Genomic DNA, 24,553 nt, shown 5'->3' with positions numbered 1-24,553 from the left:
CTCTCTGTGTGTGTGTGTGATGTAGTTTCTACCCTTTTGTTGTTATGATGACTCATATATGTTATAAGTTGCCAATTTATAATTGTGGCGGGATATCCATGTCACCTTATTTATTAAATACGGGGAGGGAAATGTAACAGTACTATATAACAACTAAAGGCAGCTTTAAGATGCCTCCACAGAGGTGTCTCCTATGAAGAGGTGTCTCCTATGAAGAGGTGTCTCCTATAAGGGCTGAACCATTAAGTGGGGCTGGCTTTTCTCTGAACCTTGGCTAAAATGGCTGGTGCTCCTATGCGTTTTGTTGATAATAATTTATTAAACTTATATGCTGCCCAACTCCCAGTGACTCAATGGAAACCAAGAGAAACATCCAGTTTCTAAGTTTTATGATCTACTGTATTACTTTTTTATTACCTTTGATTTAGACTTGATTCCTGGCAATTACAAAACAAGTGGGTTAACAATGAGTTCTGTTCCTAATTTAAATTTGTATGTAAGTCTGAACTTGTACCTACAAGTGTGTCCATTAGTAAAATGCCAGACAGCGTTCTCTTTCTACGAGCCAGCAAACTACTGAAGTAGCCCAATGTTTTTATAAACCGCTGAAAACTGGTTGTATACTTAAAAAGCCTGGCTTCAGCAGTTCCCAAAAGCATTGGGCAGCTTCAATGGTTTACCACCATCCACCGTTTTTAGTAACAGGCAATCCAATTCAATCTAGGGATTGTTCTTAAATGGTATGTTTTTAAACCAGGGACTGCCTTTCATGGGGAAAAAAAACTACACCATTTTTTTTTGGCAAACATTTTCAGAAGTGCTTTGCTCTTTTCTTTTTCCTAGAGTGAAAGGAAGAATGTCCCAAAGTTCCTAGCTGTCCATTCAAGCACCTAAATGAGACTTAAGAGATGTCCAAGACAACTCATATATCAGAAGTTAGAATATAGAATAAGTTACAGGTGGGGAAATTTATTGAATGTAGGAAAAAAAATCTTACAATAAGATTAGGTCAGTAAAGAAGTATTAGCTCTCCTTAGATACCTATGTTAAAAATACATTTTAGATATGTGCAAATGTTCATAGGATAAAACATCCTGAGGTCTTATGCAATTGTATTTTTCTCTGGAATTCACCAGTCTGGCCATTCTCAGTTGGTTCATTGTTACCAGAAATACATAATCCAGAACAGGAAATGGTTTACTAGGTCCCAGACATGGTCCAGTACTGACTTCAACCCCCACCACAAACAACTTATTATTGCGGTTTTGCTTTTGGTAAACTGCCAAATGATTTAATCCATACATGTTGTGCTTCCTTAAATGTTATTTCATATGCATTTTGTTCTCTGTCTTGATGATTGTTTTAATGGATTTCACATCTTAGATTTTCTATGCTGAATAGCATGTTAAAATTTAAACAATACTGTTTTCATCTAGTATTGCAGTTGGTTTCCAGATGATATTTGAGTGTGGACATTATATATTATTTTGGTCATGTGTTCTGTACAAATTGTATTTTTAATTTTTTAAAAAATTATTTTTGATAATGTTATTGCTCTTAGAATGGAATGGAATGGAATACTTTATTTGGCCAAATGTGATTAGGCACACAAGGAATTTGTCTCTGGTGCGGAAGCAATAGAGTAGTAATAATTATTAATTGGCCGTTGAGAGTCTTTTTATAATTGAGGTGGGATAATACATCTGATTAATAAATAATATTTAAGAAATGAATATGAGTCCATAGTTGCATTAGATTTTAATAGAAAGATAGCTGAATAATTGCAGACATAAGAAAATGCTTATCAAGTGGCTGAAATTAGTTTAACTTGCTTTGTTTGCTTCTGTTTTTCAGCTTAGAAATAATAGATTTTATCAAAGAAAAGCACTAAACATTTTAAGATATACATGGTTAGCTATAATATTTTTATAACATATATGCCTAGTCTAGGGTATACATTTCATCAAAACCTATGATATGTAAAAAGAAAGATCACATTAAGCCATAACAGAAATCACAGTACATTTTCATGGGGAAGTAAGCCTTCATCTGATAGCTTAAATTTCAGGTTCACATTTGGTTGGTTCACAAAGTCAGACACATCGGGCTCTTCCATATCAGACTCCGCGCCCGATCCTGTCTCGGGATCAACTTCATTGCCAGATCCTTCTTCATCTCCAGAAAATGGCAAAGGACTGGGTTGGTCTTGAAGTATCTCTCTGAAAATGCATATTTAAAAAAAAAAACAATCATTAAGTCTTAGCTGCAGTGTTTAGATTTTCTTTATTCCCTAGCTGGAAATAAGCAATGCGTAATGTATGATATGAAAAGAAAGTAAAACAAGATATCTGGTCTATCTGTTGGTTTAAAAAAAAACCTGTCACATTTATATGCAGAGGCAGATAAAAATTAAATATGCATTTTTCTGTTAGCTGTTATGGTTTTTCTCTAGCCTCTTTGGTAGAGTCTAGCCCTCCACAACCTTTTGTTTTGCAGATTAATCAGAATTACAGAATAATGGACGGTTCCTTGGAGGTCTCCTAGTGCAAGCCCCTGCCTCATTAGGAGACCTTATACCATTCCAGACAAATGGCTGTCCAATCTCTTCTTAAAAACCTCCAATGATGATCCACAACTTCTGAAGGCAAGCCTTTCCACTGATTAATTGTTTTAGCTGTTAAATTTCTATCCCTTACTTCTTGTTCTACCCTTAAATGCTTTGGAGAATAGGTTGATCCCCTATTAACTGTTAATATTAGCTATAAATTGAATATTTGATTTTCATAATCCCCAGCCAGTATGGTCAAAGGCTGATTCAGATAAACAAGACTAAGCTATGTAACAAAAGCACACATGTATCCTTTATATTTTATACATAAAATACTAACTGCACAAACTTTCATAAACAACACACATACCTCCAAAGTTTTCTGGTTCCCTCCCTATCATTCAGAGTTTGCCAACTAAAATGTTGAAGTAAGGAATGAGGGAACAAATAAAAACGGAGCAAACTAGTTTAAAATATATATATATATACCTAGAAATAAGGGGTTAAATCACAGCATCAACTCCAAAAGCATGAGGGAGAAAGAAAATGATTGAAAATGTAGTAAGACGACCTATGAGCCGTGGTGGCGCAGTGGTTAGAGTGCAGTATTGCAAGCTACTTCTGCTGACTACCGGCTGCCTGAAATCTGGCAGTTTGAATCTCACCAGGCTCAAGGTTGACTCATCCTTCCATCCTTTTGAGGTGGATAAAATAAAAGACTGTTGGGGGCAATATGCTGATTCTGTAAACTGCACTATAAAGCGGTATATAAGTCTTAAGTGCTGTGGCTATTGCTATTCTTTGTACTTATGCAGAGGTGTTGCTGTAAAATAGATTTCACACAAGATAAACCATGAGAAAAGTGACGGTTTGAATCAAAAGCCACATGAGAGATACCAGCTTCTAGCCCTCTAATGCAGATTCCGTCTCTGAATGAGATGTTCTTGCATTGGTGGGCTGGAATCCTGTGTCTTTCATAGAAAAAAAGGCTTTGCCCAATCAATCTCTATTTGTTAAAAAGGTACTGCCAGGAAAGAAAGAAAAAGATCAGTTCACATGTACAGGTAGTTCTTGATTTGTGACCAATCACTTAGCAACCGTTTGAAGTTACAATGGACCCTTGAAAAGCTACTTGCAGCCCTATTTCAAAGTTTCAGCATCAACTTCCCCTTTGTGGTCACATGCAGTCACAATGTATCATGCTTTTTTTGTCAGTTTTTACTTCCAGTTTCTGGCAAAAACTGGCCCATAGCAAAAAATAAGCAAACGGCTTCACTTAATGACCATGGTGTTTGCTTATTGACCAGTGCAAAAAAGTCATAACTGGTGACCTACTTTACAACCACTGTTAGGTATAACATTGATACCAAATATGGTTTGGGTGAATAAATATATAAAACTTAGATATCATGGTTTAAGTGCTTATCACTTTAAGCACAATGCTGCAGGCAATTAGCCGATTAAGGTGCGGTTAGAAGTTACAATATAAGGAAGCATTAGAAGCTGGAAAGTTTACTGTGTCTTACTGTGACTAACTATGAATACTGTTTGTACTGTGCCTGTGACTGAGATGATCCTGTCTGCTACTGTTTGCTGATTTACTGCGGAATTCAACTGTTCTACTGTTTGAGCGTCTTGTTGAATATCCAGCGTTTGTTTCTCTGGAGAGTGAAACCGGAGGAGGAGAAGATATCTTTATCGGCTGATAAAGATATTGCAAGACTCTTAACTTGGACTATAATAGTGAGTCTTACTGGATGGAAATACTGTGAATGACTTAATGGACTGAATGACAATGCTTTAAAATCTAAATGGATTAAAAACTATTTAAACTACAAACAGTGTTTGTGTTCAGTGTGTGTATACTCTGGGGCCCTTCCTGGCTTGACTACTGCTGCTACTCTGCTAGGGTTAATCCCCAAACCCTAACATTGGTTATGGGCCCAGCAGCATAGTCTAACTAACCAGGATATAGCAGAGAGAGTTGGTGTGAGTTGCACATTACTGTAAAAACAAACTGTTTTAATTAGTTTAAAATAGTCAAAATATCTGAAGAGTAATGGCACAAGTAAATTTGTCACAACTGTCCATGATATCCAGGCTGGACGGAACAAACTATGTTTCATGGTCAATGAAATGTAGTTTACTTCTACGTAAAGAAGGTTTGTGGGACATTATAGCAAACCCACCAGATGTGAGTAGCTGGGATCCTGCTGATGATGATGATAACGAAAAGTTACAAGACTTTAAACTGAAGAATGAGCAGGCTTTATGCATCATAGGACTGACTCTCTGTGATCAGCAGCTTGTCCATATTCGTGGAGAAGAAAATGCTGCAAACTGCTGGGAGAACCTCAGGAAGATTTATGTTCGGGACAGTGTAGGAGCACATATAAATCTTACACGGAAGCTTTTTGAGCGCATCTTCAGAGGAATGGAGATATGTTAGTTCATTTAAACTGTATGAAGAGCATTTTTCAAGAATTGCAAGAAAAAGAGCTTATATTTAATGAACTGCAACAAGTCTACATCATATTATCTTCATTAGATCAAAGCTATGATGACTATGTGACTTCGTTAGAGGTATTGCCAAAAGAAAGCCTCTCATTAACCGAGATTACAGGCAGGCTATTAGAAGAAGCCAGAAGAAGGCGTGAGCGTGACGAGCTGAGAGAAGATAAGAAAGAAGAGAAATTATCTTCAAAGCTTGAAAGAAACCAGCTTAGCAAAATACAGCACCGGAAGAAGAGAATTTATCTTCGACGGCATACACAATTAAAAAGTGTTTTAATTGTGGAGGCAGAGACATTTGGCAAGATTCTGCAAAAAGAGAAAAGCCAGAATATAAAAAAGCCAAAGAAAGCATTTGAACTAGCCACGTTTAGCAACTCTGATGTGAAGAATGATATATGGGTGGTTGACAGTGGCGCATCCACTGCATCACAAGAGATAAGACAAAATTTATAAAAATGTCTAAAAGCTCTCAACATATATCTCTTGCAAACGGCTGGAATCTTAGCGAAAGGTCAAGGTTTTGCACATTGTCCGTGCATAAACCAGGATATAAAAATGCTGTATGTACCGCAACTAAAGTTTAATTTGCTTTCAGTAAGGGTATTAGATAAATTAGGTTATGTAATTACTTTTAAGGATAATAATTGCATAATTGAAAAAGATAACAAAAGGGTAACTGCAGCTTTAAATGGAACATTATATGTCTTAGATAATAGTAAGAAAGGGAGGCACAAACTGTATTTAATAATATAAAACCTCATGATGAATGTATCCATTTATTGCATAGGCGTTTGGGGCATGTAAATTTTAAAATGCTAAAACGTACAGTTGAGTTATCTGAAGGAATAAGGTTAAAACCTTGTGATAAATATTTGCGTTGTAATGTTTGCTGTGAAGATAAGAGCAAAGTATTGCCTGCAAATAGGCTAAATGGTTTCAAAACAAAAGAACCTTTAGAAGTAGTATTTGCAGACATAATAGGTCCAAAGAAACCCAGTATGGGGGTGCTAGATATATACTGAGCATTATGGACCATTATTCTAGATATGGGTTTTGCTATTTAATGAAAAGCAAAACTGAAACATATCAACATTTTTCAATTGGCTTAAGTTTGCTGAAAGAAAGTCTAAGCGACAACTGATAACCCTGGTGACAGATAATGGTACGAATTTATTAATAACAAATTCCAGAACAGACTTAAGATAGCTGGAATAGAGCATAGAAGTCTGCTCCATACAGGCCAGAACATAACGCTTTTATTGAAAGAAGAGGCCAAACACTACAGGCAATGGTTAGAACAATGTTAACTGATTCTGGGTTACCTGATTCTTTGTGGGGGAGGCTACAATGTGTGCTAATAACATATTGAACAACGTTGTTAACACAACGACAGGTGAAATACCATTCACCAGGTGGCATGGCAGGAAACCTGACCTAAGTTACCTGCACACATTTGGTGCACCAGCATGGGTGCATATTCCTGCACAACTCAGAAAAAAGGGCAACATAGAGCTAAAAGATTTTTCTTCGTTGGTTATCAGGCAAACCATAGGGCATATAGATTTTGGGAGAAAGGCACATCTAAAGTGTTATGTAGTGCTAGTGCCCAATTTCTAGAACATGAAGGATGGGAGAAATTAGAACAGGATGCCAATAAAGATGTAATTATTGAATCCTATAGAAATCCCATTAGTTATCCCTGTAACTTTAAAAATAAAGTAAAGAGACAAATACAGGATGAAATAGTGCCCATAAAGGAAGAAACAGATTCAATAGCTGAACAGGATGAGGAAGATGAACAGGTAGTAATTCAACAAAGTCCTCCTGTAAGCCCTGTAATTCCCAGAAGAACTACACGTGTATCTAGACCGCCTGATAGGTACCAGGCTAACACAGTGTGCCAGATTAATCAAGTTCCTAATTCTGTAGAAGAAATAAAAAAGTATCCTACTAAGGAAAAAGAAAGATGGTATGCAGCAATGAATAAGGAACTGAATTCATTAAGAGATATGAAAGTGTATGAAAATGCCAAATTACCTGTAGGTAAGAAGTCCATTGGCTGCAAATGGATATTTAAGGTAAAAACAGATAAAGATGGTAATTTAATCCATAAGGCAAGGTTAGTAGCCCAAGGTTTTAGGCAGAATGCTAATGACTACGATGAGGTGTTTGCACCTAGTCTTAAGGCAGCAACCTTGAGGGCAGCTTTAGTGTGGGCAGCTAGTAAAACTATATAGTTAACCATCTAGATGTGGAAACTGCTTACTTGCACGCCCCATTAAAACATACTATTTATATGAAAAACCTGTTGGTATTAAAAGTGAAAATAAGGATAATAATGATTGTTGGTTGTTAAAGAAAAGCCTCTATGGTCTTAAACAATCAGGCTATGAATGGAACCAGTATATTGTAAAGGAACTAAACAATATAGGATTTAAAGCTGGTTTAGCCGATCCATGTTTGTTTAAGAGGGAGACAAATGGGAAAGTATCATTATTATTACTATTCACAGATGACATTGCATTGATTACTGAAACTAATGATGAAGCAAATAAAATAATAGCATCATTAGGAAAGAGAATAAAGATCAAGCAATTAGGGAGATAAAGAAGTATCTCGGTTTGAATATAAAGAAAACACAGAAAGGTTTTAAGATATCTCAGGAAGATAAGATAAGCAAATTGCTAAAAGATTACAAGATGGAGCTTTGTAAGCCAGCTAAGACTCCAATGAGTCAGGAGTTTAGCAACACTGATGAACAAAGCCGGAGTTTGATAAGGTGATTTATCAATCTTTAATTGGTAGTTTGAGTTATATTAGTAATTGGTCTAGACCAGATATTTCGTACTGTGTGAATCAGTTGGCTAGATTCAATTCTGCACCATGTGAAAGACACTGGATTGCAGCTAAGAGGATATTAAGATATCTTAAAAGACAATGAATTATTCATTGTATTTAGAACCAAAGGGTGATTTAATTCTGAGTGCTTATGCAGATGCTAGCTTTGCATCAGAAAGAGACACTAGAAAGTCGACTTCAGGAACAGCCATAATGCTGGGTAAGACATTAATAGGCTGGAAGTCAATAAGACAACAGCATATAAGTTTGTCTACTATGGAGGCAGAATTCTCCTGTTTATCACTGTTATGTACAGAATTAATAATGTATAAACAAATGTTAATTGATATAGGTATAACTGTAGATTATCCTATAATTATACATGAAGATAATCAGGCAGCAATTCAATTGGCCACAAATATTGCAGTAAAAACAAAGGAGCAAGCATACAGATCTAAGATACCTAAACGTGAGACAATCTGTAAGAAGTAAGATGATTCAGCTAGAGTACTGTATGTCGGAGGACAATTTAGCTGATAATTTTACTAAAGCCCAAGGTGCCAGTAAGCACCAGGAGAGTTGTGAAAACTATGGGGTTAGATTGTAAAGGTATTATATATTTATTTCACCCAAAGGGAGTATGTTAGGTATAACATTGATACCAAATATGGTTTGGGTGAATAAATATATAAAACTTAGATATCATGGTTTAAGTGCTTATCACTTTAAGCACAATGCTGCAGGCAATTAGCCGATTAAGGGTGCGGTTAGAAGTTACAATATAAGGAAGCATTAGAAGCTGGAAAGTTTACTGTGTCTTACTGTGACTAACTATGAATACTGTTTGTACTGTGCCTGTGACTGAGATGATCCTGTCTGCTACTGTTTGCTGATTTACTGCGGAATTCAACTGTTCTACTGTTTGAGCGTCTTGTTGAATATCCAGCGTTTGTTTCTCTGGAGAGTGAAACCGGAGGAGGAGAAGATATCTTTATCGGCTGATAAAGATATTGCAAGGACTCTTAACTTGGACTATAATAGTGAGTCTTACTGGATGGAAATACTGTGAATGACTTAATGGACTGAATGACAATGCTTTAAAATCTAAATGGATTAAAAACTATTTAAACTACAAACAGTGTTTGTGTTCAGTGTGTGTATACTCTGGGGCCCTTCCTGGCTTGACTACTGCTGCTACTCTGCTGGGGTTAATCCCCAAACCCTAACAACCACCATGACTTATGACCATAATTTCCAGGCTCAGTTCCATTCATAAATCAAGGACTACCTCTATTTTTAAAGATCAGGTTATGAACATAAAGATCATTACAATTTGCATGATGCCAATGTATATATTGCCAAAAAAATTATGTTATTTTGTAATATCACTGCCAGCAGTATTAATTGATTGGTTTTATTTATTTCAAATAGTTAGCCGCCTCAGTCACCAAGGCAACTTTAGGCAGTATAAAGACAAAACAGGATGAAAAATGGAAATTGTGAATATATGTCTTTTATTATGTAATAAATATATGATTTTGCATAATGGCCATGTAAAAATCATGAATTATTTATTTACTTATAAATTTATCTGCCACCCATTTCATCATAAGGTGATTTTGGGTGGCTAGACCATTTTGCTTGCTTAGACCCTTTTCAAGATTCTAAAGGACAACGTCATGCCCCTGTTGGAGTCTGAATCCAAGGGGGAAGACAAACAGCTGATGGAGTGGGAGTGTGGCTCCATTGGCTGTGGAGGAAACTGGGGAAGGGCAAAGTCCGGCTGGGCAAAGCAGGGGAGAGGGAGAACAAGGGAGAGGGAGTTCAGAGGAAGATCCAGGCCCACCCCCTCTTCATCCTAGGGCACACAGCGAGGAATGGAGAAGAGAGCAACGTGGGTTGCGTGGCTTACGGGGGAGGAAAGGGGCCTGATTCCCTTCATTAGCCACAGCTGGGAAAAGAATTTAAAAGAAATGCATGCAGTATGCGGCAGTTTCTGGGAGCAAATGTGAGTTTATCTTGTGTTGACTTTGCTTATCTGTGTTCCTGGCATCTTCCCAACCATGTTGAGTTATTGCCGTGCCTTCACATCTAGAATTCTTGCTCCTGCCCTGCTAGACTAATTACCTCATTTTGCCTTGATTGGACTTTTAGTTACAGTTTTTGTTGACCACGTTTTGGACTTGATTCTCTACAGCCAAAGGCTGCTCCTGGGAGAGTGTTTCTCCAGCCAGAAGGTAACCAGGACATTGGGAGCAAAGTTGGAGCTAATAAAGGTATTCCTACTGATTATCTGACTGTGTGGCCTTTGTGCCACACCCCGGGTCATCACAGACAACTGAAAGTTTATTTTATCTTACCGTGTGGGGTTTGCCTCAAAGGGGATCTTCGCATTCTCATCTGTCATGACAAAACTTGGCCCCTTTTCTTCAATGCAGTTGGCATCGGGTTTACATCGAAGCGATATGTACCGGCCTTTTTGAGGAGCTCCTGATGAAAAATGGTCTATATGTTGAAATCAAGTTTATAACTTATCAAATGTTGCTACAACAACTTTGTAATGTTGGTACACAGTTATTTATTTATTTATTTGTTTGTTTGTTTATTTATTCAATCAGTTTAGAGGCCACCAAGATCCTGGGTGGCTTGCCACTGGAAAAGCAAGGAAACCACTAAAAAAAATGAAAACAATTGTGGGTGTAAGGAAAAAGAAGAATACTTTATTAAATAAAATTTCCAGAGGAGCTGGAGTCACTCTTCCTCAGGTCCTGGGGAATCAGGTGGGTTTTTAGTGCCATTTTGAACAACATCAGGCTGGGAGGCAGACTGATCCCTGGGGAGATGCTGCTTTCTGGGTCCCAATAGATGGCACTATTTGATTGAAGGGAACATTGCCCAATCTTACGAGATGGGCAGAAATGATCAGAGATACACAGTCCTTCAAATAACCAAGTCAAAATGGTTTTCCTTTCACAAGAAAACGCTTGCCGAGGGGTTTAAAAGTTAATTTTACATTTTAAAACATCTTAATTAAGAGAGACTAATTAGAAACAATAAATCTAAGCATGATGTCTGATAGTAGGCAGCTTACTCAGCAAACATTTTGTCCCATTTTTATTGATTACTAGCTTCAATACCTTATTGAGAAAAAAAACTGATATAAACTGAAATAAATTTACAAGTAAGAACTGAGGAGTTTTCTCCAAACTGTAGGGTCCCAGATGAGTGGAAAAATATTCCTAAATTTCCACTGGTTACATTCATTCAAAATCCTCAGAACTAAAATGTAGATGTATCTGGTGGGCACAAAACTGAGAAAAGCTACGTAATGATGGTTTGTCATAAAAGCCCTAAATACACTAAATTGAAATAGGTAGTGAGCACCCGGACATAATGTCTAAAACTCTAGAACTGTCAAGTTCAAACTCATATTGTACCAATATAATCCTAACACCGTTGATAATTTTAAAAAATCTTTCAGCCATAAAATATGTCATGGTAAGTTCACAAGACACAGGCAAACAGAACCAGACTGTTTGCAGCATTCCAAAGATGAATTGTAGGCATTTGGGATGAGTGTACTAAACAAAAAAAGGCTGAGAAACAGGGTGGCAAGGCCATCTGAAATGGATCAGGCCATGAAATACAAGTATATCAGATGTTCTAAATCTAGCAAATAGTGTTCAGGCTGGGGTAGGAAGATATATTAGGTTTTAGTCCACCTCCTAAAATCAGGTGCTTTCCAGGTGTGTTGAAGTAACTTCATCATCTCTAGCAAGCATCTCTTTAATCATCTCCAGGTTTTAAAAAAAGCTGCAAACATTCTTTTCAAACCGTATAACGGGTCTGGCTGACCTTGGTATAAAAACTCAAACCATTTCCTTTTTATTACCACAACATAGATAGCTAAGTTTCCATGACATGACTGAGACAATCATCTCCCCTAGTTAAGTTCATTGCACATCTAAGCACATGATCAGGAATCACCACATCAGTGGAGAGGAATCATTTTCAAAGTGTCAGAATATGATTTTCTGCAAACTCCAGTAGGAATGAACTTTATGAAACTTCTGAGATAGGTTGAAAAAAGTTCCTGGTGTTTATGTTCCCACAAGAGCAGAATTGGAAGATCATGCCAAGGTACAGTTTAACTGTGAAGTAATTGATGCACTGCAAAGCTATCATTCATTCGTTCATTTGTTTCTTCATTCATTGAGCTTCAGATCTTGTAAGAGAAATTATAAAACTTGCTTACTGCCTTTGCAGTTTGAAGATGCCAAGTGTCCTGTCCGATGGAATAAGAGAGGATTTTTACTGTTGCTAATTCTGAACCAGCTCAGGGCAAAGAGATGCCTCTCACAAGCTCAGAAGTCTAGTCTGTTACCAAAACAAAGTAAGAGTGAAACCATCCCTCCCCAAAATCAACTTGGGTTAAGCCATTTGTGCAGTGGTGGGATACAAATTTTTTTAATACCGGTTCTGTGGGCGTGGCTTGGTGGATGTGGCAGGAGAAGGCTACTGCAAAGTCCCCATTCCCTCCCCACCCCACTAACCTGCTTTCCAGCTCTGTTCTCCTGTGCAGGGCAACAAAAGAAGACCCTGCCGATCAGCTGGGACTCGGGAGGCAGAGAATAGATGGGGGCGGGGCTAGTCAGAGGTGGGATTTGCCGGTTCTCCGAACTACTCAAAATTTCTGCTATCGCTTCTCCAGAACTGGTCAGAACCTACTGAGTACCACCTCTGCACTTGTACCACAAAGCTGTCCACACAGATTGAAACCTTGATGTCACTATAAATGTTACCGGAATTCTTTGTAATGGCTTACAGAATACAGAATAACAAAGTTGGAAGGTCTCTTAGTTCAATCCCCTGCCCAAGCAGAATCTCTCTTTGATAACTTTCCATTTGTTACTTCTTGTCCTGCCCTCGGTGGCTTTGAGGAATAGATTGTCTACCTCTTCTTTGTGACCAGGATCTCAAATATTGGAACATTGCTTTCATGTCACCCCTAGTCCTTTTCTTCATTAGACTAGATATATGCAGTTCCTGCAACCGTTCATAAACGTCATTTTGACGATAAACCTGCTTGTTTTGATGATAAACCTGCTTATCAGAGATTTGCTTCCTTGGATGTCTGCTGACTTCAGCTTCCATTTCTAATCTTCTTGTAGAAGCAAGGCTGGCAGGTCGTTGTCACCATTTCAAACTGGCAGAAGTAAAGGCAATTATTTCCCGGATTTCGGAAAATGAAAAGCCTGATGGTGTAGAACAGGCTTGTCCAACCCGCGGTCCATGGACCGCATGCGGCCCAGGTCGCCTCGTAATGCGGCCCAGTGCCCACCCCAACCTTCTGGCAAGAGCCAGCGAGGAGGAGGAGGAGAGGCAGGCGCGAGGCAGGGCGAGGCAAGCACCACGCCACGCAGCAACAGAAAAGGTGGGCGCCGCCTTTGCTGCTTCTGCCCCCGCCGCCGCCACCACCTCTACCCCCGCCGCCACCCCCCCACCCCGCCACCGCTGCCGCTTCTGCCCCCGCCGCCACCCCCCCACCCCGCCGCCGCTGCCGCTTCTGCCCCCCTGCCGCCGCCGCCGCTTCTGCCCCCGCCCGCTGCCACTTCTGCCCCCGCCGCCACTGCCACCGCCGCCGCTGCTTCTGCCGCTTCTGCCGCCGCCGCTTCTGCCTGCGCCGCTGCCGTGCCGCTGCTGCTTCTGCCCCCGCCGCCGCTGCTGCTTCTGCCCCCCAGCCGCCGCTGCTGCTTCTGCCCCCCCGCCGCCGCTGCTTGCTGCCCCCTGCGCCCTGCCAGCCGCCGCCGCTGCTTCTGCCGCCACCGCCGCCACCACTTCTGCCCCCGCCCGCCGCCCTGCTTCTGCCCACCGCCACTGCCTGCGCTTCTGCCCCCACCACCTCCCCCCCACCCCGCCGCCGCCGCTGCCTGCCCCCCCTGCAAAATTTGGCGGAAAATTAATAAAAATAAATAATTTTTAATAATTAATTAATAATAAATAATAAAAATAATTTATAATTTATTATATAATTTTATAATATAATTATTTTATAATAATTTATTATATGTGCGGCCCAAACCAAATTTTCATCTTCTAATGTGGCCCAGGGAAGGTGAGGTGACACCCCTGGTGTAGAAGAACACGTTTCCTGATCAAGCAATGATTCTTGTAAAAAAAATAATACCTAGAAGGGTATGCACTAATATTTCTCTGTTTTTTTAAAAAAAAAATGACGTGAAAATGGGATAGAACTAATGTAAAAGTAAACACATACAAAAGTACAGTTAGTCTTCTTCTAATGGCCACAAATGGGACAAGGTTTGCTGTGGTAAGTCATAAAGCGAAATGTCATGTGACCACATTAATTTAACACTGGCAATCCCCATTGTGGTCATTAATAATCACAAGTTGTTAAGCAGTACCCAGCCCAGATCCTCAGAAAGGATCTGCCTCCAACTCTACCACCCACCTAACTCCCTCGATCTCTGGCAGCCCTGCACCCTACCATGTGGGGTGGCAAACACCCCAGAACCATATGCCTCTAGGACTACTTGCAATGCCCTGGGAAGCCTCAGCCACCCAAGCAAGCATTCATAATCACCCAGCTGTTTTCCAGTTCCCTGCGCCAACTTTTTGCCTTTAGCGCCCAGTCACCCCAGTCAAAGCAGAAATTCCTCACTGTTTCTTGAGCTCAGCTTCTCCAGAAGACATTTCCTATGTGTGGCTCACAGAGCTTTTGTAAAGGTGCAGCATCTTTGTAAAGCATTCCGAAGGCAATGCAACTTTCGAAAAGACAGCCCAGGTTAAAAAAAAAAAAGTTCAGTGCGGGGAATGGAAGTGAAGGCAGCTGGGTGAATGAACGCTTGCTGGGGCAGCTGAAGCTTACGGCGCCTAGCAAGCAACCCCAGAATGGGTAGTTCTAGGGCTACTTGCTACCCCATAAGGAAAGATGTAAGGTGGCCAAAAGGGCATAGATAAGGGGAGATAGATGGTAGGTGAGGAAATTGAGGCACCCTGCAGTTATAAGGGCGGGCAGGCTGCCAGGCACCCAAACTTTGATCAGGTGGGAGCATTGCAATAGCCATAACTTGAGGCATAGTCACAAGTCCATATTTCTCAGCACTGTTGTAACTTGAATGGTCATGGAATGAATGGTCAGAGGTCAAGGACTACCTGTAATAACAACTGGAAATGGAAATTTATTTTCTCAGTCATTTTTTTTCTCCTCTTATGCAAATCCAGGTGTTCTATTCAGGTAAATTAGAAAAGGGGGAGTTAAGAGAGTTTTTGTGTACAGCCAAGGTAATAGATCATACAAGAGAGATAGCTGATAACACACTGGCCTTGGCTCGTAGTAGCTTAGATCAAACTCTGCTGTTGATTATTTTACGGCAAACGCTCTTTCTTATTTTAATCCCTTCGACAGAAATTCTTACAGGTAGTCCTCGACTTACGACCACAATTGAGCCCAAAAGTTCTGTTGCCAAGCGAGACATTTGTTAAGTGAATTTTGCCCTATTTTACGACCTTTCCTGCCACGGTTCTTAAGTGAATCACCGCTTCACTTAACTTAGTAACATGGTTGTTAAGTGAATCTGACTTTCACATTGATTTTGCTTGTCAGAAGGCCACAAAAGGTGGCCCTATGACCCCGGGACGCTGCAACCGTCATAAATATGAGTCACTTGCCAAGCATCTGAATTTTGATCACGTCACCATGGGGAAACTAACTGCAAGTCGTGAATGTGAAAAATGGCCATAAGTAACTTTTTTCAACGCTGTTGCAATTTTGAACAGTCACTAAACAAACTGTTGTAAGTCAAGGAATACTAATATTGTGGGGAGTCAAGCCATCTATCTTCACATCTCTTACTCCTCTTCTTCTATTTGACGTAAGTGTGATTGTTCATAATTCTGGCATAACTTAAGTTTCAAGGAAGAATGGCATAACAGTGAACAGGTAGTGCTGAAAAGACCATTTCCTTGTGAACACAGGAGGTGTTATTCCCACATTTAACCCAAGACACAATCCTGGTAAATCAAGAAATGCACAAAACCTGGTAGGATCCTCGGGTAGGTTCTTATGAAGAAAGAAGTGAGCAGACTGTACTTTGTTTTGTATTAGTTTAGGTTGGTGAAGACCTAGAAGAGAGGTGAAACTAAAAATTAAGTGAACTGTGTGTGACAAGGAATTTATAGAAATTCTTTACAATTTCTCAGCAAATAAATTATTGCTAATGATTAGTGGGCCACACATCTAAAACATAACAATATAATGGGAGTAGATCCTGGAAATGTAGGTGGCATAAATCTTTTCATTTATGAGAATCACTACAAAGCCTTCTCAGATCAGCTCCTCCATTTAAAGGAGCTCAATTTTCTCTAGTGAGCTTCCATAGGAGTCCATTTTGCCTGGGGAGGACATGAGTTGGAATTCGGTAATGGAGAAGGCCTTGATATTTATTTATTTTATTTATTTATTTGATTTGTCAATTGTTTACAAGATAATAAGTATAAGTGTATACATAGTTATGAATACATGAAATGGGTACATATAAGAAAAATAAAAGAAAAATAAAAGAAACAATAGGACAGGGACAGTAGGCACGTTGGTGCACTTATGCACGCCCCCTAGAGACCTCTTAGGAAAGGGGTGAGGTCAATAGTAGACAGTCTAAGGTTAAAGTTTTTGGGGTTTGGGGAAGAAACATTGATAGGGCTAGGCTATCTTGATGTAGAGCAGGCTTGTCCAACCCGCGGGCCGCATGCGGCCCAAGACGCTTCGTAATGCGGCCCAACGCCCACCCCAACCTTCGTGAAAGATCCAGCAAGGAGGAGGAGGAGAGGCAGGCGCGAGGCAGGGCAAGGCGAGCAACAGAAAAGGTGGGCAGCCGCAGCCCAAAAGTCCCGCCCCGCCACCTCCTGCTGTTGCCGCCGCTGCCGCCACCACTGCTGCTTCTGCCCCCGCCGCCGCTGCCCCCGCCGCTGCTGCTTCTGCCCCTGCCGCCGCTGCTGCTTCTGCCCCTGCCGCCGCTGCCCCCGCCGCTGCATTTGCAGGAGGAGAGGTAGGTGCGAGGCGGGGCAAGGCGAGCAACAGAAAAGGCGGGCAGCTGCAGCCCAAAAGTCCCACCCCGCCACCTCCTGCTGTTGCCGCTGCCGCTGCTGCTGCATTTGCAGGAGGAGAGGTAGGCGCGAGGCGGGGCGAGGCGAGCAACAGAAAAGGTGGGCAGCCGCAGCCCAAAAGTCCCGCCCCGCCACCTCCTGCTGTTGCCGCCGCCGCCACCACTGCTGCTTCTGCCACCGCCGCCGCTGCCCCGCCGCCGCCGCCGCTGCTTCTGCCACCGCCACCGCTGCTGCTTCTGCCCCCACCACCGCTGCTGCTACATTTGCAGGAGGAGAGGTAGGCGCGAGGCGGGCGAGCTTTCTTCCCCCCTCCCCCCCTGCAAAATTTGGCTGGAAAATTATAAAATAAAAAATAAATATTTTTTAATAAATAATTAATAATAAATAATAAAAATGATTTTATTTTATTTTATTTTATGTGCGGCCCAAACCAAATTTTCATCTTCTAATGTGGCCCAGGGAAGGTGAAAGGTTGGACACCCCTGATGTAGAGCAAACACAAGCTCAGGAGATGGGGATGTTTAGCAGAAAAAGAGATGATGGGAAAAAGGACAATTTAGCTTTTCAATCTATTGTCCACCCTGCACACAGAAGTATAATTCCAAACACACCTCCCAGAGCACCAGACTGGGGAGACCCTACCCCCTAATGCCCCCCAGCCACTCCTCTTTTAGATAATTAGGAACATGGTACATTCTTACACCTGCTTATCGGTTGTGAGAAACAGCAACTACAGATGTTTCCTTGATCTTTTTACGATTTAAGTGACTGAATCATTTAAATCATTTAACCTCTTTTCTTTTTTTTTCTTTTTTAGATTAACCACATTCCCTTGAAGTTTTTTTTCTGCTTCTATTTCTGAACAGAAAGAAGCATTTGAAATCATGCTGAACAATTTACAGACTTAACTTTTCATTCCTCTGTCAGAAATATTAGTTGGTTATAGCGTAGACTTTTTAGCAGTGTTCAGTCTTCATTGCTGTTTTTACCCCAGTCCCACTGAGCTTTTACTGTATGATAGCATCTTTCTGTTAGGTTTCCTTCAGTTTGCAGTATTAAATGATTTTCTTATTCTTTTGAGAATCACAGACATTATTGTCAGTCAAACAAAACTAAGGAAAACCGTTGGAAGTTGATGTCTTAGATTAAAACTCTCAACCCATATCTTCAACCATACCTTCAGAAAACTCTTATATACTAGCTATGAAGGATAGTTTTTGTCATCAACACTGATTAAGAATCCAAATGGATGACACTGACTTCCCCAACCTGCAGACTCTTACATGTTTTGTCTTTCTTCAGCAGCCACCTAATTGTAAACTTGAAGGAAGTTACAGAAGAGAGTTGAGCTATGCCTGCTTTTCAAACTGACAGAGAGGAGATGTGTTGGATTAACACTCTTGTATCACAAAGCCATTCCCCAGAGCTGATTGGGTTGAATCCAGAGTGGTACATTATGATATTATATATGAGAGAGAGAACATAAGAACAGGAAGAGCTCAGCAAGTTGCCCTGCTTAATTGCACATTGCACCGTATACAATTAAATAAATCAAGCTCATAATTAAATTCGCTCAACTGTGAAAGTGTAACTCAAAGATTTGCTGCATCAGAGATTTCTTTGTGAATTACCAGAGGCATCAATAAGACTGGTACAAAAGGGAAAAATTTGGAGGCTTTTTCATATTTAATACCAGGTGCCTTTCTTCAAGGTTTCAGACAGTCAACCATGCCCTTCACAAGGCTATTCGATCCAACCTCCATGACATTAATCTGTCTTCCACACTTAACATTTATTGAGTGACTTTGGACCTAGTGATTTCTAGCATCGTGAAGCATCACTCAACTAGTTTCTCATAGTTAGACTTGGTTTGTTTGACTTCGTCTCTAATAAAAGAGCATATCTATAGCTAGGGTTGAATTGTGGAGTTCTGGGTGCTTTCTGAGCTTAGTAGAATGTCTTGTAGACACTTCATTATCCAACTAGATAACATCACCAGTCATGTGCAAGCAAGCATCCAAGGTCAGAAAGCACCAGGAATTCTAAATTTTATCTGACCAGGATAATACAAATTACAATAGTTGGGTAATCTATAAATCACTAATGAACCAGTGGCCTTGAAATCCCCTTCCTGGGTTATTCTTTAAGGGTTATTGTGTTCATGGTACTTTTGCAAATGGTATGACTTTACTATTGCAACTGCCCTATGTCCAGAAGCACCTCTGACTGAACAGAAAAACCAGTATTTTAAAAATGAGACTGGAGGTTAGAAAATATGATATATTTGGATAATTTGTGATTTGTCTTTTATCTTTTGAAAATTGTACTCCTATATCCAGCAGGAATTTAGCTCACTGAAAGTGGAAGTTTGTTCTGAATAAAGACAGTAAAAGCATCCTGTGTGGTAACTGGTAAAAGAACAGACATCAATTTCTTCACACTTACACCAATTTCCTTTTGCATCACAAGACAAACCTAATGGTCTAACAGGAAAAAAAATTACCTTTTCAAATATCTTGCTAGGATGCCAAATGAGCTGCTAATATTATTTCTTAAAAGATGCCAAGCAGAATGAAACGGAATAAAATGGATCCTTCTAAACTGTGTGATCAAGGGAGCATGATTGCTGAGAGTAGTGGGGTAGTTACATTTTTAAATTGTATAGAGATTATTGTATGGTTGGTTGTGTTTAGTTTAATTTTTTTTCTTTTTCTTTTTTAGTGGTGTTTGTCCAGTTTTACTTGTGGAAGAGCACCTCATTTCGTTGCACCCGCTTGCGAGTGTAATGACAAATAAATTCTTATGTCTTATGTCTAAAAGTCTATGGTGTAACTTCCCATTATACTCAGGATTATGATTAAATCCCCAAACAAACCACCATTTGTAAGCCAATAGCAAACGCTTTAGTCATCTTTATTCTTGATAACCATTGTATCACAAGCCTGTTCCTAATCAGTTTGTCTTTCCTTACAAGGGGAAGAATGAAGACATATTTAACTGGCTATGTAGAGTTGTATTTTTAATCTAATGTGGTTTATTGCACCACATTTCAGGCCAATTCCAGAGTGCATAGAATGATAATAATGAACCAGAAAATTGTATCACACTGCTGCCATCTAGCAGACATAAGGAGTTTTGCAGCCCCGATATCCAAGAACTAAAAATGGATAATGTAACTTTTTTTTTCTTTTCCAATTAACATTTTGAATATTTCTCTACATAAATGGCACAAAACAAATGTTTTTGGCACATAACTAACAGATCAATCTTTACAGCTTTATTGGATTGTAGACTTAGACTGCACAGCTAGTTCAGTGTAAATCCTGTTAAATACTGAGTAAACATGTCCTCAAGGTGGTTTTCCAAAAGGCAACTGGACTTTCTTGGTTTTTTTCCTTGAAAATGTTTCACTTCTCATCCAAGAAGCTTCTTCAGTTCTGACTGAATGGTGGGGAAAACCAGTCCAGTTGCCTTATAGAAAAGCACCTTTCAGTTAACCATGACCTGGATGATTGAGAATCTCCATAGACATCTGTCTAAATATGTATAGAACTGGATTGTCCAGTTTCTGGATAAATATATAAAATAAAAGTGCCCTCAGGTAGTGTCACATTAAACTGCTTTTGGAATTTAACTTTTCTGTATTTTATCACATGCAGCATATTTTAAAAATAGAGTATATTTTGTAAAATAGAGTATGCACAGAATTTTTTTTTTTAATGGTAAAACTGCATTCTTTACTCCTTCCAAATTTCTGTAGTTAATTCTGTAATCAGTCTTCCAGATTATAATTTTGGGCAGATTAAATGTTTTATTATTATTACCTTAATATTGTTTGTATTACTACTTGCAAGAAAATAGGAGCCTCTTTAAGACAATTTCAATTGCGTAAGGAACTCTACTTTTTTACTCAGGTTTCGCTCCCAGCATTTAAGATTAAAGCATCTTCCCACTATAAAATGGAACTTCTGAAAAAAAAGGAAAAAACCCCAGCCCGCCTCTGCCTCCACTGCTGCTATAGACTCCGCATGGAATATGGTGAGCTACTATGGTACCCGTAAGGACACGGATCATGAATGAGTGTGGGACAGTTTGCTGCTCCTGCTCAAAAACAGAAGAGCCCTTGAAAACGTTTAAAGACAGAACAACGAGTAGAAATATTAAACACCAACATAATCATAAATACATGCTCCAAAGACTCCAAGTTTGCTTTCCTTTAGCAAAGTCATTTCAGTTGCACTTACTAAACTTCAGGGATTATGCCTTTTTGTCCGAAGAATGCACACCTTCTCTGCCACCCTTCATCCCACTGTACTTATGAGCCTCCACATTCCTACTTGGAGAAGGGATATGGCTGTCACTTGTTAGCGTAATCTCCAGGGAGAAGAACATCTGCCAGAGCCCAAGATTTTGGAGCGATTCTGTCCTCTTTTCTTTGGATGTAAGCCCATCTGAATTCACGGATGCCTATTCTTGAATCAACATGTACAGAATTGCCGTGCAAATCTCATCGTTGTTAACACATCTTATCAAGGAGATTAGGAAAAGAAGAGCCACCGGAAATTTTACCTTGTCCTGGGCATCCTAGAAAGAGGATTACACCAAGAGCCACAAAGATCCTCCCAATGGGTTTGACAAGCATTTCCAATCTGGCTTGGGCACCTCCACACTCCGCCAACCGTCACTGCTGATGTGGAAATGAAACAGTGGCTGCCTTTACAAAAGGTTTCCAAACCTCAAACCCAACCCTTTCCTTGCATCACGACTTCCTGAGCTCAAAAAAGGGACACCTCTACTAACAAAGCCTAGATCCTAATTCTACACTCTTGATCTAGTTGCTACAGGAAGCCAGTGTTTCCTCTGCAGATAAAGGGTAGAAGGTCTACTCAGAGTAAAATCTTACCAGATTCAGTGTTACTCCCAAAGAACAAGGGTGATTTGCAGCATTGGGTTCAATTTTTTTTGGGGGGGGGAATCATTTACCTAGGAGTAAATTCTACTCAGTCGGTATCCATGGACTTACATAATATGAGAACCCATCAATTAAAACATTTTGGAAGTTCTCCTCTACCAGCAGCCAAATTTCAATGAAGAATATTTATTATAAGTTTAACTTTATCATAAACTAATCCATGTCAGAATATATTAAAATAAAATAACACATATTAATCTAAAAGTATATTAGCATGACATAGAGGTAGTCCTCAAGTTATGGCTGAAATGGAGCCTGCCCATTATGGTCACAAGTCATGAGGGTTGGGTTGTTAAGCAAAGTGCCCATGTGATCACCTCACTTAATTACCCATTACCCCTGCTCTCCCTGGTGCGGTCATTAAGTGACTACACAGGTTGTTAATCAGAGCACAGGGTGTGTAACTCATACATCAATACTGTCTCTGAGTTCATCTCCTAAATCCTTGGAAAGAGCGTGAAGGGGACTTGTAACTGGATGTCCTTCTGCTGTTCTAAAATTCCGAGAAAAAAAGGTTCTGGAATAGCTGAATTCCCTTCCTGCAAAATCATTTCTGCCACCATCGGGCTGAGCCATCAATAGTGAACTTTGGTTTCCCAGTTTCCCAGTCATGGAAATGCAAAGGCCTGCATTCAAACTAGTGCACGCTTTATCTGGATGTGACCCAAACTGATAACAAACAAACTAACCCCAAAGACATCGAATACATTTTTATAAAGAAATATTTTGTATTATTGATTCAATTTGTGGGTGCCCAACTCCACAGCTCTTCTGAGTGATTTACAATTTAGAAAATTAAAAAGAAAAGACACGTCAAAGAAAAAAGGATATAGCTGACCAGAAGTCAGAACCAAAGGCGCTCAACCACCATCCTAATCTGGAAGAAAATCCTGGCCTTTAACAATTTGCGGAAAATGGAAAAGGTGGAAGAAGTATGGAACTCCAGAGTCAAGCCATTGCACATGTTCTCATTCAAACCATCTGTTATTGAAGCTGGACCTCTCTATCTCTCGTCACTTCAAATGAAGACATAACTGCATCATGGCAATTCTCATTTTACCATTGTCAGAGAAGCATGGCTCCATCTCTTGATCAAGGAAGAAAAGCAAACAAATAACAAATCAGTATTGGTAGCCCTTGACTTACAACTCGGATCAGAATATCTGTTGCTAAGCAAGCCAATTGTTAAGTGAATCATGTCCGATTTTATGACCCATTTTGCCATGGTTATTAAGCAAATCACTGCAGTTGTTAAGTGAATAATGCAGTTGTTTAAGCAACTCCGACTTTGCTTCTTGGGAAACCAGCTGGGAAATGGTGATCATGTGATCCAGCGATGCTGCAACCATTGTAAATGCATGCCGGTTGCCAAGCATCTGAATTTTGATCATGTGACTGTGGGGAGGCTGTGGTGGTTGTAAGTGTGAAGAATGGACATAAGTCCCTTTTTCCAGTGCTGTTGTAGCTTTCAATAGGTCACTAAACAAATGATTGTAAATCGAGAACTACCGGTACATGCTGGTAAGTGATGGGAACATTACAGACATATTCAAGGACACCCCAAAACATAAAGTGTGTCAATCATGTGCTCTGCTATTGATGAAATGTAGGCAGTGTGCATATCAAGCTTCTCTCTGTATTATTATTTTTTTAAAAGTTTTTTATTTTTATTTTAAAAACAAATCCATCTTTCAGTTATACAGTGTGTGTGACTGGGTACATATATCTTGTGCACTTATTAATATTTTGTATACATTTCTTACTAAGATTACATTCATATTACAACCTGTTCTGCATTATATATCTTATCATTATAACAATCTCATTTAATTTCTTACTTCATTTTCCAACCATTTATAAAATAAGTCCCATATCATGTAATATTCCATTTCTTCTTGTTCTCTGATTGCCAATGTTAATCTACTCATTTCTGCACATTCCAATATTTTCTTAATCACCTCCCCCTCTGATGGACCCTTTTCATTTTTCCAATTTTGAGCAAATACCATTCTAGCTTCTCTCTGTATAATTATCCTTTTTTTTTTGAAATTGACATTTTATTTTTCCTGGAGCAAAAATCTGATGTTTGAATTTTGCATCTTACTTTGGCCTTCAGCTAAGTCTTTGGCTATCATATTTTCCTCTGGATGCCTATAATCTTAAGAGGAGTTATGTATGTATGTTGCAGCTGAGGCCAGAAGTGCCTTACTCTTATATCTGGGCAAAGTTTTCAATCTTTTAGCATGGTGGGATTGGCATCACCAATGTGTTTTCAGAACATGACCAGAACAGAGAAGATGAAAGCTGCCTACTCTAACAAACACTTATATCGAAAACTCAGCTCCTGTGTCTTTATGACTGGGCCAGCAATTTGAAAAGTATTCATTGGAAAAATTTATATCATTGTCGAAAGAACATTTTGTGTAGCATAAAGGAAGTTGTACTCAACAAGTATGCATACCACAGAGTCATTCCACTCAATTTATTTCCTATCGATGCTTTTTCTCACCTCTTAATGTGACATTTATTAACAAAATAGGAAGTGACATTTATTA

General features: G+C 39.6%; 1 protein-coding gene across 1 annotated transcript; it reads right to left on the bottom strand.

Annotated features, from left to right (window-relative positions):
• Positions 1 to 1,733: 1,733 nt before the first annotated feature.
• On the bottom strand, positions 1,734 to 21,754 carry SRGN (serglycin). The gene is made up of 3 exons (XM_026672723.2): positions 21,596 to 21,754; positions 10,261 to 10,390; positions 1,734 to 2,219 (listed from the first exon to the last, which is right to left on the bottom strand). Exons 1-3 carry the CDS (start codon positions 21,666 to 21,668, stop codon positions 2,015 to 2,017), a joined length of 408 nt encoding a protein of 135 aa, XP_026528508.1. The 5' UTR covers positions 21,669 to 21,754; the 3' UTR covers positions 1,734 to 2,014.
• Between the last annotated feature and the right edge of the window lie 2,799 nt (positions 21,755 to 24,553).

This window comes from Notechis scutatus, chromosome 4, assembly GCF_049901735.1.
Source record: "Notechis scutatus isolate UNSWTSFEM ecotype Mainland chromosome 4, rNotScu1.2, whole genome shotgun sequence".
Taxonomy (NCBI): Eukaryota; Metazoa; Chordata; class Lepidosauria; order Squamata; family Elapidae; genus Notechis; species Notechis scutatus.
The sequence above is the reverse complement of the archived record's forward strand: the minus strand, read 5'-3'. Positions and strand labels throughout refer to the sequence as shown.

Excerpts from the sequence above, each read along its gene's own strand:
- SRGN (XM_026672723.2), bottom strand. The coding sequence starts at position 21,668 with ATGCTTGTCAAACCCATTGGGAGGATCTTTGTGGCTCTTGGTGTAATC. Across the intron at positions 10,391-21,595 it reads TCTAGGATGCCCAGGACAAG|GAGCTCCTCAAAAAGGCCGG; the intron begins GTAAAATTTCCG and ends ATTTTTCATCAG. Across the intron at positions 2,220-10,260 it reads TTTGAGGCAAACCCCACACG|AGAGATACTTCAAGACCAAC; the intron begins GTAAGATAAAAT and ends ATGCATTTTCAG.